Below are 13,964 nucleotides of genomic sequence, written 5' to 3'. Positions count from 1 at the left end.
TCGAACTGATGCCGAGTTCTGGGAGAATTTGTCAATCGTCCATCACAAGGCGCGCGCACACACACACACACAGACATATATATATCGATCTGAGTGCAGGAATGATATCAGACACACTGATGGACACCATCTGGTCCGACTTCTGGGCGACAGCCGTGCTTCTACCCCTCACGTTCCTCCTGTCCATGCTCTTCAACGTCCGAAGGACAGAAGACAGCTCGTACGGACTTTGGTCAGCTCTCCTTCTTCAACTCTGTGATAAACGCCTCGACATCTTCGTCCTCTGCCCCCAGTACAGACTATATGTTCCACGTCATCCGAACAATCAGCCAACTGATGCCGACACATCAATGGTCACTACCTCCGACAGCCAAGCGAAAGGCGTCATTGTCGACAACTCGCTCATTCTTCCCGAAATCCAACCCGTTCACTTGGGGGATTATTCAAATCTGCATCAATACATCAATCACTTCTTGAAATCCCCGCAGCCAAGCTTCTCGGAAATCGATGTACACACAACCAACGCGAAGGTGGCTGTGATTGTAGAGCAGAAACGACCTCCCTCACGTCACCCCAAGGATATACTCAGTTATTGTCAGCAGCTCAGCAGGCTGCTGCGCTCGGCCGCCGAGCAGGCCACTGATCAAGCCTGCTGTCTGTTCTCAATGCTGAACTACGGGCATCAGGAGGAAGTGATACTTATTGCGGCAACAGGGGCGTGGTGGATGTTTCGTTTGAGCCGTAGAAGGGAGGTAGACACGCCGTTCATTTATGAAGATTATACGCTCAAATTCTCCCCGGACGAGACAGAAGAACAAGAGGAAATGGGGGATGCCCCCGGCACCGATGGAGAACTCATGCATCCCGCCGTTGCTAGGCTTTTAGCACGCTTTCCATTGCCTTCAGAGGAGATCGACAACAAGGACGAACATCTAATCGAGGCACGGAGATTATATCATCTGCGAGAAAAAGCACGTCGGGATGACATAGCTGATGGCACAGCGCGTGCGGACCGTTACGCAAGAAGGAATTTAAGGAAAGAGAGAGAGAGAGCGGAAAGAGCTGGTATAAGAATTGGAGACAGGTGGAAGAAGTTCGTGAAAGATGTTGGACAAGGCCCATACTCTCCCGAAGACGTTGACATGTGTGTGAAATTTCAACAAGAGATGTACGCAGGCTCGCACCTTCTTCCCTGCCACAAGTTCGACGACCAGCTCGACCCCGACGACGACAGGCTCACAGAATGGACCGACCCGATGCGCTTAGGGAGTCCGATTTCCAACAAGTACATGGCGTTTATCAAGGCCTACCTCGATCGCCTGGCCAAGGAGGAGTCGAGGCGGCGGGGAGTGTAGTAAAAGTTACGGATACTTCTCGAGTGTTGGGGTAGAAATCGGTGATGGGTGTTATGTTCTATGCTTGTTTGTCTCAACTGGATATGTATCAGTCTCGATGGTTCTGCGCGAAGATGGTTGATTATCCCTGTCGTCGAGAAGGCATGTCGACAGAATGTGGGGATCAACTGGGATTTAGTTCTGGCGCTGATATATATCACCAGTGAAGGCGATCGGACTTCATTTATCGTCCGGTCCCCCATGACAACCCTAGAGGTAGTTGAATGGAGATAATGTGGTTCAGAACGCCTGCGAGAATACACAGCGTTCATGTGAGGCACAAGGGTGGGGGAGTGTAGCGATACAGCTGGAAGAGACGTATAAGATATGAATGATTCACGAGTGGAGAGGTGCTTTGTTGTCTCGACCAGGACTGCAGGGAGCCTTGTATCAGTTGCCGTGAACGGTGGACAGACATAGTTTGTTTTCGCTTGATATACGCAGCTTTTGGGAACCAGTAGCGCGAGCTAGCTTCAACGGAGGGAGCGTTCGGGAATTAGGATGAATTTGAACAATATACTGTGCAAGTGGTGGGGGTAGTCCAAGACACTGAGGTACCTCGCTATCGTGTTTACCTGCAATCCTACAGGGGTGATGATAGATGGCGTCTTTCCTATTCACATACTTACAAAAACAACAACGCTCTACAAGGATCTGATGGTCAGGGAACTAAGCTTTCAGTATCATATAACGCCCGTCCAAGAATCAACAAGATCAGCAACGCAGTACCCGTTGATGGGCACATACTGCTTGGTGATCATCTTAATGACCTCTTGGGCAACGAGCCCCCCGAGGAACGCCGCAGTATTCGGGAGGTCTGCGAACGGTGCGCGAACACTAAAAAGAAGGTAAACAAATCGCGGACGGGTCAATCGGTGTGGGTACATACACCTCTCCGACGGCATCGTCCCAGCCTTCTAGCAGCTCGGGGAGTATCTTCTTCGCTTCTGCCGTGAGGGCGTCTACTGTGGGCGTCGCGGTGGGGTTATCAGAATGGAAAGTGGCCAAGGCAGAGAGGGCGAGGTGCGCGGAGACTTGTTTGGGCAGAGTACCGACTGAGTTGGCTGACAAAGGGAGCGGCTGTGAATTGAAGCAGTGTACTGCGTAGCGGAGCAAAGCATACCCAGCGCTTCTTTATCACCATTCAGCGCATCCCACAGCTTTCCTTTGAGGAGTTTCAAGCCGTGGGCGTTCTTGACGAAACTATCTACCAGATCGCTGGGCACCGGCGCAGCAAGGAGCTTCTTGATCACGCCCTTCTCCTCCTCGGCCTTCGTTTTGTACAGCTTCTGAAGATGGACGTAGTTCTCTGTATTACTCTTCATATCGGGGAGCGTGCTACTTAATGGTAACGCGTAGGGTTCTTGTTGGGTGAACTCCTTGAGGGCGGCGAGGAGGACAAAGAAACGAGGCGTTTTTGGTGTGATGTTAGTCAGTCTCGTATCCTGGAAGAGCTCGGCCACTTCGGATGGAACTGTCGTTGATGTCCAGCATTTGTATGCCTGGGCTTCTGCCTCGTCGAAGTTTTCCTCGTCGGGTTTGATCTTCATGGCGACGATAGATTTCTTGAATTCTTGCTTCTCAGGGTATGTTTGTGGGGGCAGTCCACCGTGCTATTGATATTCAGTTGTCGTCGTATACTGGCGGACACAGGGAGACTCGCCTCTGCTTTCCAATCTTCTAGGGCTTTGACAAGGATGACAACGTAAGGGATATGAGAGTGCTCCGTTGGATCCATGGTCTTAAAATCCAGCGACTTCGCGTATTCGAGAAGCCCAGGAAAGGCTTTATCAATACGAAGCGAAGGCGCGGTTTCCGAGTGCGATTCAATGACTGTGGTTCTTTGAAGCAGCTAAACCAGTGGGATGAAGAATGAGTACACTCACTAGCGTGTTCGTGGTATTGGATGTAGAACTCGGCTAGGAACCCTGATGACCGAATCACAAAGAGACATGGATGAGAATCGTCTGACCATAGGAAAGTCGCCAGTCGGTCCAGCAATTTCGAGTCCAGGTTGTGCGCAACGACTACTGTGAATCCAGAGATCCATTCTGGGTCCGTATCCAGAACCTCTTCCAGTGATCTCGTATCGGCCATCCCCTCTACACCATCGTTCAGCTCCAGAAGCAATCTAACCTCCTCTTCGGCTCGAGATTTGCCAATACTGTGGGGGCCGTTGAGAAAGAAGTTGTTCCCCGCATCAGCAGGCGTGACTTTGGATGGATCCAGGATGGTGAAATGGCCGATTCCAGGGAGGACAAGGTTCTTTAGCGTTGAAGTTGATGTTGCTGTCCCGTTAATGACCAAGACGCGCGATGATTCTAGTGCATTTTGCCCCGACGCAGCCCAAAGACTTCACAGATAGAGTATGTATCGCCGAAAGTCAGATTCCTGGTCAAATTCTACGCATCCTGGACGCACTCACCGAAGTTGTCGATCGTAGCGACGCGCCTTGTTATCTGGAGGCCCAGTGGCATTGCTGGTGATTTGATTGACATTCATCACAGCCGATATGAGGATCTGTTACACACATACGTTGGCGACAAAGCCGTCGTGGCTGTTTCGATATCTTGGGATTCCTTCATCAGGCGATGAGAGAAAGGATGATCAATGAAGCGCTCGGCTCGACCTCGTCTCGACCATGCATAAGCGCTGAATTACTAACAGGATCAAGCGCGCGGGCTCCAACAATAACACAAAATCAAGCAATCTGGAGAGGGAAGAAACTGCATGTTTCGTACAAGTGGTACAAGTGTATCTACAGATGATCACCACAATGCTGCCCTACCTAATTAGAACTGTCGATGTCGAAACGTTCGTGCAAGGTCGATGCGCTTCGCCAGATGCCAGTCACGATGCTGGTAAGTAGAGGTAATCTCGGCGCGCCTTGCTGCAAGACAGACAGGCAAACTCAGCAGGAGCTCAAGTTACAGAATCCCCTATGCAGCCACGCTCCAAGACCTGCGCCTTCGTCCAGCTGTCTCGACCTACTGGCATCGATTTGCCAACACCGTAGAGTCCCGATGCGTGATGCGTGACGGAGTCGAGTGGTGCGGGAAGGTGAAATGGGTTGCAATTATCGTTACACGATCTCCTCGAGGTAACCTTGAACGATTAGATGCTCGATGTCCGCCCGTCTGACCATGAACCTCTGCCCCTTCTTGAAATCGATACTCCCCAGCTCCGTCTGAATGACCCCACAATCCTTTACCACCTTTACCAGCACATTCAGATCTTTGATTGGTCGCTCGATGCCCGCCATAATATCCAGCTCGTTTGTCCCAAGGTCGGCTCTGTACTCCATCACACTATCATGGTATTGCCTAAGATAATCGACTTCGTGGGGGGATAGCTTCGATCGAATATCGGCGTTAGAAAGTATATGCGGCAGAGCTCCCCCGACAGCCCAATACATGTCACGAAATCGTTCGACGCGATGGGAGTGATAGGCAAGTAGACATCGCTTGTTTCGGTTGATAGCAGTTTGAATTATGATGAGTCCTGGGGGTGGCGGCGTCCCTTCAGGAGCATCAAGGCTTTGTAGAACGAGAGGATCGGCGGCGCGTTCAAGATCTCGTTGTTCTCGGATGATTGACCTGACGAGCGGATCGTTATATTTTAGGAGAGTATCTGTGGCTGTAGAACGGCGGGATTCCAGTACAAGTTGAGTGGCGAGGTCCCCAAATTGACGCGCCTCAGCCATGGCAGTATGTGGTTCGCAGCGAAGCTTGATGGCACTGTGACTTGATTCAACTTTACTAACCGTGAGAATGCTGCGTGAATGACTATTGCTGAGTCACTAACAATCTCACACTGCCCTTTGACTCAAGCTACATCTACAAAAGCTAGGTGAGCTGTCCGTCTCCTGGTTCGCTACTCCCACTTACACAGAAAAAGATGATACCTCGAATATAAGACCCAAATCCCCCTTCACAATGACCCTTTGTCTACACCATCGCCCTTGTAGTACACCATGTTTGGCGAAGGAGAATCCGAAAGCCCGCGAGTACCCAGCCCATGGGACTCGTTTATATCCACGCCGCCAGATGGCTCGCCTCGTCGCAGCCCAAGCCCAGCCAGTGCAATTACATTACCCAAACTTGTACCAGAGAATGATGACGGTGAGTACGGTATCCAGCATTCCCAGCACTGTTTACCCATCGACTGTATAGGAAATGTAGAATACAAGCTCCAGCTCATCAACCCATCTCCTGCTCGCTTTGCTCGTCTCGTCACCCAACTCAAATGGCGACTACTCGAAGGCGGAGGCCAAGCCTACTATGAACTCGGAGTGTCAGACTCTGGCGAACTCATTGGTCTCTCGAGTTCCGATCTGGAGCGCACGTTGGAGACCCTAGAGATGATGGCTGGAGAAATTGGAGCAAGTGTTATTGTAGTGAAGGAGGTCGAGATTCCCCAACGATTGCTACCTGCCAGTCCCAGCGAGTCTACCACTGACGTGGAGACGTCAGGGACTGAATTCGAGGACACGGAGACCGAGACCGAACCAGACCTACCCGAAGATTCCATCAATCGCGCGCATTCAGATACAATATTCTCCATGGACAGCGACTTTGAGGAGAGGAGCAATACTCTGGAAGTTCCTGGGGCGTCGCCACCAGTGGCACTCTCCCTCGAAATCGCTTCGGTTTATAAACCACGCCCCTTCCGACAGCGTGTCCATGATCCTCGAAACATGATCGTGCCAGGCAAGCGGGACAGACATCACACCAATGGCGAGAAGCGAGGTCTCGCCTCTACCATGATGGCCTCTACTGCGACGAAAGAACACAATAATACCTCTCTATACTCCAAAGAAAGTAAGTCCCTTACTCGGCGACAGGCTAGGGACAAGCGAAGGGAGGAACGCCGTGCTGCTTTGATGATCACCACTCAGGCTGGAGAGGCGGATGAATCATCCGTGTCCCAGCGACTCCTCGATGAAGTCACGGAAGGTTTGGAGAGTCTGCACGTCCCAACCTCGCATACGTTAGCTCCTCATATCCATTCACAAAATGTTCGAGCAGACCCACATGCCGACCTCTTACCATGCGCGCCTGGTCAGGACCGCGCAAGCATGAATTCTCCCTCGGCAGTCGTTCCTGCAGACTCAGAAAGGGAACACCTTCACCCCGGCGACACGAATAATGTGCCATCTGTGCCGACAACTGTCGGTTCGAGCCCCAGGTTGATAGTTGAAGCGTTGGTGGTTCGCAAGATGTCCATCGAGGAGGCATACTTAGACTTCGGCGGATTTCAGATCACTTGAATCATTGAGCATACCGACACTTCGCTCGAAATTGCCGAAAAATAGATGTCTTCCAATATGCCTGCGTCGGTCTACTACATTCTACCTCGTGTAAGAAGACTTCACAAAGACAAATCACATCCTTCCTTTTGTTCCGACCGCCGAAGATGAGCATGCCACTTCAGGTCAGGAGCCAAGCCGACAGGCAAGTTGAGAGTATGTACAGCAGCCGCAATTATTTCCTGGAGTTGGGCACCCTGCACTACTTCAAGTGTCGCCTTCGAGCCATTGGACGTAAGGTTGACAATCAGGTCATATTCCCTCGCGTCGTCCCTCGCCGGGATGGTGGCGACTTCCGGCTCGCGTCGCTGTTGTCCGATTACCTGATGATTGACTAGCTGCATAGCATTGGAGCACAACTCACCATAAGTTCTCTCCGTATCCGAATGCGCGCCACCGTGGTGTAATGCAGCATGTTTCAAAATCTATCGGTATGGTCGTCTTCGTATGTTCCGGTCTAGGCAGGCTGCCAGCTGGCTGTGGAGGAGTGAGACGCTATCCCAGAGTGTATGGAGGAGTACGATATCCTCCGGGAGCCATTGAGCCCCAGAGTTGCGGAATTCTCTGAGGTTCTACGGGTGGACTCAACGGCATGCTGCGCGTCTCTCGTGTCGTCATGGTACCGTAGGAATATGAAGATTAGACGTACAGGTAACCAGAAAGCGGCATCCTAGTGTCCGCCATGTTTCTTCTTTCGACTGATACCACGATAGAGATAGAACAACTATGTCACGGTCAGGTCACCCGTGAAGCTTTTAAATTGAAGCTTGTTCCCTCTTGTTCCCTTGCTTACACTTGCGACCGTGGATGTTACCCTCCATCCTTACCTGAGCTTTTGGTCGTAACCAAGTCGTTCCCATCGTGGCAAGATGTATTTATGCAAGAAGTCGAAGACTTCAATTTTCACATCGTTTTCGGGATCCAACAGTCCAGAGAGCTGATCGTAGGTCAACCGCCACCCTAAGTAGTAAGGGGGAGTGCGGTATCCTCCGTGAGATGAACGCCAAACGGGTGGAATGGTCCCTGGCGCCAAGGTGGCAGGTAGACAATTAGTAACCGTAACGCTGGATGATAAGAAGTTGGTGGTCGTCAGTCCAGTAAATACTAATGCATACCTATTGACCAGCTTGCCATAGTTTGACATTGCTTAGGACGTGGCGATGGGGGATTAATAGTTTCGAAGTTGCTGTTTGGAATCCTACACTTGTGATACAAGTAACCTGAGCAAACCTGTCGTTACCGAAGCGATCGGTCCGCAAGAGGGCAGGTGGGCAGCATATTAAGTTGATACGCGGGCCATCGGACTATGAGTCACAGTTCCACCGTTGCAGACATAAAAAATCATGACTCGCGTCAACACGTAGCCAAGTTTCTCCCATATCGGGCTTGGGGGTCGTTTCCATGATCCACAAGTTCAGTGATTTGTTCGCATGGGAGTCACCGGCATAGATAGTCAGAGGCGAGGTGAGGTACCATCCTTCTGGCGTTGGTGATCGCCAGACGGGGGCATTTCCTCGGGCGGCTGTAAGGGGACACTCCTATTTTCTCCTATTCCCCCTGTCCCGCCCCCTTCCTCCTCGTTCCTTTCCCCTTTCCTTCATCCCCTTTCCTTTCCTTTGTCCCCTTACCTTTCCACTTCCCTTCCGTTCACTCCCTTCGCATCCGAGCCCCGTCCGGTGGCTCCAAAGTCTTCCCGCACTTCGGACTCACTGTAAGGGCAACCTCAAGATGGCCGACAGCGCAGGCCTAGCAGAGGGAGAATCCAAAGTAATGAATAAGACTAACTACAATACATGAGAGAGCTGCTCACCTAGCAGAGGGAGAATCCAAAGAGAACAGGATAAGGATTCTCCATGCTAGGAAGCGAAGTATATACTGTAGTAGCGTGAGAGGAATGCAGGATAACTGTACAGTACACCAGCCACAAGTCCGAACGGATATCACAAGGTACAAGGAAACATGTGATAATGAAGTGGAGGGTAAATGCACAGGAGTCGTGCCAGCGACTTGGGGAAGTAAGGGCGAAGAGTAATGAAGTGGGGGGAAAGGATAGAGGTAACCCGGACGAGCCCCGAGGAGTATAGACGAGTCCGAGCGAGTCCGAAGTGTCCGAAGCGAGTCCGAGGCGAGTCCGAGGCGCGGGAAGACTCCGGAGTCACCGGACGTGGCTCGGATGCGAAAGGAGTGGGCGGGAAGGAAGTGGAAAGGAAAGGAAGCGAAAAGGAACAAAGGGGAACAAAGGAAATGTAGGTAAGAGTCCATGGGATGAAGGAAAGGAGAGAAAATAGGAGTGTCCCCTTACAGTACCGACTCCAGCTCCCTCTGGGCTTATCCCGCCTCCACCCTGTCTTCCCCATGGTCAAACTCTTTCCCTTCGTCCCGGACCCCATTCCAGGTAGACGCCCTGTTGCTCCACCCCCTCCACAGCTTGTTGATGGAGAAGAAGAGCATGAGGTAGAAGAGGTCCGTAATAGCAGACGGTTTGGTCGGGTCCTGAAGTATCTGGTACGCTGGCAAGGCTATGGCATCGAGCATGACTCCTGGGAGCCTGCGAGCAACCTCCAGCATGCTGCCCAGAAGGTCAAGGACTTCCATGATCGTCATCCGGATGCAGTACGCTCACTCTGGACGAGTCCGACGACTCCCGCACCGCTCCGGATGATGTTATGGCCCGGTCTGTCCCGAATACTATCTTTTTCGATATCTTATCTAAACGCGCAGGACACGCCTATTACTAATTCACATTACGGTACCTTAGTAAGATCCTCACGCACAACACATGTCCGCAGTACATTACCAAGCGCCTCATGGAATCGGTGCGCGTTCCATGGAAAGACGGCTGCAGTAGGCATGTAGTAGTACATGAGGGTTACGCATGTATTTTAGTATTTAAGCACCAATAACAGGCCCTAGAACGCTAGCTCGTTCTCTTGGGATTTCCACTAGTAATAGTGAGAACTAAGTCAACTAAAGCTACTTCGTCTATTCTTTTGGTTTTAGTATTCTTGTGGGAGCCACGTTAGTCTTTGACTAGTGTCGCCCTAACAGATGACTCCTACAGCACTGGACCAGTCTTGGGAGCGTTGGCGCAGTCGGAAGGCTCCGGGCTCTGTGCAGTCGTACTTCGACATCTTCTCGCAGCAGTCCGGAGTTTCGGGGTTGGTGAATTCGTGGCGCGGCAGGCAGGAATCTTCGCGTCGGGTCGCCGCAACCTTGAAGGGGGGGTGATGTAAGGGGACACTCCTATTTTCTCTCCTTTCCTTCATTCCATGGACTCTTACCTACATTCCCTTCATTCCCCTTCGTTCCTTTTCGCTCCCTTTCCTTTCCACTTCCTTTCCACCCACTCCTTTCGCATCCGAGCCGCGTCCGGTGACTCCGGAGTCTTCCCGCACTTCGGACACTTCGGACTCGCTCGGACTCGTCTATACTCCTCGGGGCTCGTCCGGGTTACCTCTATCCTTTCCCCCCACTTCATTACTCTTCGCCCTTACTTCCCCAAGTCGCTGGCACGACTCCTGTGCATTTACCCTCCACTTCATTATCACATGTTTCCTTGTACCTTGTGATATCCGTTCGGACTTGTGGCTGGTGTACTGTACAGTTATCCTGCATTCCTCTCACGCTACTACAGTATATACTTCGCTTCCTAGCATGGAGAATCCTTATCCTGTTCTCTTTGGATTCTCCCTCTGCTAGGTGAGCAGCCCTCTCATGTACTGTAGTTAGTCTTATTCATTATCCTTTGGATTCTCCCTCTGCTAGGCCTGCGCTGTCGGCCATCTTGAGGTTGCCCTTACAGCTGGAAGATTGTATTGTCTGCGAGAAAAGGCACGCCAGGTTGACATGGACAACAGCGCGGCACGTGCAGACTGTTACGCAAGAAGGAATTCAGCGAAGGAGAGGGAGACGGTGACAAAAGTTGGTATGAAGATTGGAGACAGGTGGAAGAAGTTTGTGAAAGACGTTGGACAAGGCCCATACTCCCCCGAAGACATCGATATGTGTGTGAAGTTGCGACAAGAGATGCATGCGGGCTTGCAGCTTCCGTTCTGCCACAAGTTTGATGGCCAGCTCGACCCCGACGGCGATAGGCTCACACAATGGACTGACCCGATGCACCTAGGGAGTCCGATTTCCAACAAGTACATGGCATTTATCAAGGTGTACCTCGACCGTCTGGCTAAGGAGGAGGAGTTGAGGCGGTGTAGAGTGTAGTAAAGTTGCAGTCCTTGAGTGTTAGGGTAGAAATCGGTGATAAGTCCCATTTTCTATGCTTGCCCGCCTCAACTGGATGTGCAGACCTATACGTGTATTAGGCCCGATAATTCTGTGTGTCAACGCTCAGTGTTTTGCCTAAGTCTGTGTGAGTCATAAAATAATGACTTAGCCGGACCTAGGCTGGAATATTTACCGTAAAATGACTTGAAAATGATTTTGTGGGTCCCTTTCGGGTATTGAAGAAAACAGGTCAAGCCAAGTCTGTTAGTGTCTAAGTCAGTCATGGAAAGTCAGGCCACCATGTTCAATGCAACAGTCGCTCATGGTCAGTGATGGTCAGGTTAAGTCAAGTACAAAACCGTTCTCAGGCAATAAAATACATATATTCGTACTAATAGTAAACATGATGCAATATATATATATAATAATACAGTACAGTCTATTCGCTTCTTCCATCGCCAATGGAGGAGGACTCTAGAGTAATGTTTAGCAATAATTTTCAACTGGTTGGCTGGAGGCATCACATTGACGTTGAAATATAAGGTACTCACAAACCCCCTCTGTGTCCATGGCATGATGATTGCATGTATTGAGTGGTCTGGAAGCTTGAACTTGAGTATGAGAGTCGGAATAGTTAGCGAAGCGCATAGGGGAATGGGAATCCTGCCAGTAGTCTGTTTGCCAGGTGTGTGGATCCAGAGAGTTGGAGCAGTTGTTATCCACACGGTGCGTTACAGCGAGAAGAGATGTCAAGAGCTTCAATTCGGGGCCACATTGAATGCCACAAGTGTTGTGAACGGTTGTTGAAGAAATAAGTGGACATTGGGGATGTTGGTGAGGAGTTGAAACGTCGAAACGTTGAAGTCCAACAATTGAACTGGCCATCGAAATCAAAAAGATTATGTAATTGAAGACAGGGGAGCACCAGCGCCTGTCACCAGTATTCATGCTCTTCCAAGTCTCTCATCTCGTATCTAAATACCCCTGCATTATCCGACATTCAGCACCCTCAAGATACCCCCTTTGTCACTTCCTGAGAAACTGCTCTTAGGCTAGAGCCTTAATGTTCTCTCAATTAATACATCTTCGCCCCTGGGATTAGTTCCCCTTACATAAGCAATGTCTGAATCCTATTACTTTACGCTCCCATTCCCAGTCAAACTAAGTCACTGTAAGTTTGCTTTTCACTGACTTAGATTTCGTCGTGACCTTCCGCACAAGATCAAAAGAGGAAGGTGCCGGAATTTTTACATCAAAAGTACGGAAACTGACGAATTCCATCAAAAAATGGACTTACGTGGACTTTATACTGACTTAGGCAAAATACTGAGGTCAACGGTCGATTATCCCGACCCCTTATGGTTGTTAGGGCTTTGTCTAATAGCTTTATACCTTAATGTATCGTCCATACGAACTCTCATGCTGCTGTGCTAATCAACTTGATTCTTGGACGGGGTCCTAAAGGCGTGTTGTCTCTTGGTCAACATGAATAAGAAAGAAGCCATCACCAAGATCACCACCTGCGTAGGACTGTAGGCGAACGCGGGTTACACAACACAAATGTGCATGATCAATCACTCCCGAAGGGAACGGTTTGCACCGTACACCCCGGGCCCCGCTCATTCGGCTACAATCACAACATGGGTGTGTATTCTTGATACGGACGCCCCCGCCGAATTGTAGAGTGAGCCACCCATCGAGATTCCGTGTCAGGACTTACGTGGCCCTTGCCCCAACGGCCGAGTATGACACCCTGAATCTCCCAGATGAAACCCGGTCTTGGGTGGCCGTGGTATACGTACTCTCAATATGCACGAGAGGACAAGGGCGATGCCATGCATTGTTCGGGCCATTGACCTCATGATATAAAAATACAATATCTGTACCTAGTGATAAGCCTGAATGAGTGATAGTAGAGACAGACGCTAACTATTCAACCTCTCTTTCGGCATGACGAAGACATCCTTCAAGTTCGTGCTCTTCGTATCATCACCAAGTACATGTGGCTGAGGAAGTACGACACAAACAAACTGCTTTCATTCATTCAACGTTTCATATAATCGATATACCTACTTCCTGGAATCCTATCTCTTCGCCTCGTTGAAATAATGAACACATTCCTTACCATGGAGTGCACGCTCCTTCGCTGCAGCCTCCCTTCTCGCACTCTCTATTTCGTCATGCTTCTTCCGTGTTGCCGCCTCATCAGGAGAGGTGATCACGTCGAGACCGCTCTCAGGCAAGTCATCTCCTTCGTCGTCAGACTCGTGGCTGTCGTCAAGAAATTCTTGGGTGTAGTCCGAAAGATCAAACGGGCGGAATGAACTTTTCTTCCTCTCTAGACGAAATTGCCACCATGAACCAGACGCCCCAATCTGCTGCTGGTGCCCAAACTTAGGCATCGCAAATAGACAATCGGCTTGGCTCGATACTTGGTCGGTAGCTTTTTGTAATAAGCGGAGAATGTCTGAATAATGAACTTTGATATTGGGGGATGACGAGAGGGGGGGTCGTTTCTATTCGATGATGATCGATACCGTGGCGTTCGCAGTGCCTATGTTGACTTCCGAGAAGGATGATTGTTTAGTCTTGAAGAAGAAGCCGAAATGTTCAAGCAAACTGGGACCTTTCTCGTTGGGGGGGTCGTGTGAGCTCGATTTCCGGTAAAATGAGACAATTATCTACGACGACCCCTTTGGCTTGACGGTCAAATTGGGTGCGAGTCGATGATACGGATTCGTCTGGTTTAAACGCTTGTTTCGGTGATACATATAGCTCGTATTGAGGGCATATGATGAATACATCGAGGTTTAGGTTGCAGAGCTGTAGTAGCAGAGTCGTCGAGAGTGCGTACGAACTGTTTTCCGTCCGTCGTACGTTGAATATGGTTGATAGCAAGAAGGAAAGGGGAAGCACTACCGCGCTTCCCAAAGACCTGCTTAGGGAATCCATCGAGTCGTAGCGTTGTTCATCAAACCAACCAGGTTATGACGAGCTTGACTTTCTCTGATCATCGATGGCCCCGAGTCATCACTGTTTTC

General features: G+C 50.3%; 6 protein-coding genes across 6 annotated transcripts; 3 read left to right on the top strand and 3 right to left on the bottom strand.

Moving 5' to 3' along the window:
• Positions 1–119: 119 nt before the first annotated feature.
• On the top strand, positions 120–1,355 carry PC9H_002152 (uncharacterized protein; the record flags this gene model as incomplete). Its single annotated transcript, XM_036771794.1, has 1 exon — positions 120–1,355. One exon carries the CDS (start codon positions 120–122, stop codon positions 1,353–1,355), a length of 1,236 nt encoding a protein of 411 aa, XP_036626415.1.
• Positions 1,356–2,077: 722 nt separating this feature from the next.
• Positions 2,078–3,979, bottom strand: PC9H_002151 (uncharacterized protein; the record flags this gene model as incomplete). The annotated part of the gene is made up of 7 exons (XM_036771793.1): positions 2,078–2,231; positions 2,284–2,458; positions 2,518–3,007; positions 3,046–3,227; positions 3,281–3,747; positions 3,820–3,873; positions 3,930–3,979. 7 exons carry the CDS (start codon positions 3,977–3,979, stop codon positions 2,078–2,080), a joined length of 1,572 nt encoding a protein of 523 aa, XP_036626414.1.
• A 497-nt stretch (positions 3,980–4,476) lies between these two features.
• PSF1 (DNA replication protein psf1) lies at positions 4,477–5,097 on the bottom strand (the record flags this gene model as incomplete). The annotated part of the gene is made up of 1 exon (XM_036771792.1): positions 4,477–5,097. The coding sequence occupies one exon, from the start codon at positions 5,095–5,097 to the stop codon at positions 4,477–4,479; it is 621 nt and encodes a 206-aa protein (XP_036626413.1).
• A 270-nt stretch (positions 5,098–5,367) lies between these two features.
• PC9H_002149 (uncharacterized protein) lies at positions 5,368–6,663 on the top strand (the record flags this gene model as incomplete). The annotated part of the gene is made up of 2 exons (XM_036771791.1): positions 5,368–5,515; positions 5,567–6,663. The coding sequence occupies 2 exons, from the start codon at positions 5,368–5,370 to the stop codon at positions 6,661–6,663; spliced, it is 1,245 nt and encodes a 414-aa protein (XP_036626412.1).
• Positions 6,664–10,356: 3,693 nt separating this feature from the next.
• PC9H_002148 (uncharacterized protein) lies at positions 10,357–10,920 on the top strand (the record flags this gene model as incomplete). Its single annotated transcript, XM_036771790.1, has 2 exons — positions 10,357–10,374; positions 10,468–10,920. The coding sequence occupies 2 exons, from the start codon at positions 10,357–10,359 to the stop codon at positions 10,918–10,920; spliced, it is 471 nt and encodes a 156-aa protein (XP_036626411.1).
• A 2,087-nt stretch (positions 10,921–13,007) lies between these two features.
• On the bottom strand, positions 13,008–13,325 carry PC9H_002147 (uncharacterized protein; the record flags this gene model as incomplete). The annotated part of the gene is made up of 1 exon (XM_036771789.1): positions 13,008–13,325. One exon carries the CDS (start codon positions 13,323–13,325, stop codon positions 13,008–13,010), a length of 318 nt encoding a protein of 105 aa, XP_036626410.1.
• Positions 13,326–13,964: the final 639 nt, after the last annotated feature.

Source organism: Pleurotus ostreatus, assembly GCF_014466165.1.
Source record: "Pleurotus ostreatus strain PC9 chromosome Unknown scaffold_10, whole genome shotgun sequence".
Taxonomy (NCBI): domain Eukaryota; kingdom Fungi; phylum Basidiomycota; class Agaricomycetes; order Agaricales; family Pleurotaceae; genus Pleurotus; species Pleurotus ostreatus.
The sequence above is the reverse complement of the archived record's forward strand: the minus strand, read 5'-3'. Positions and strand labels throughout refer to the sequence as shown.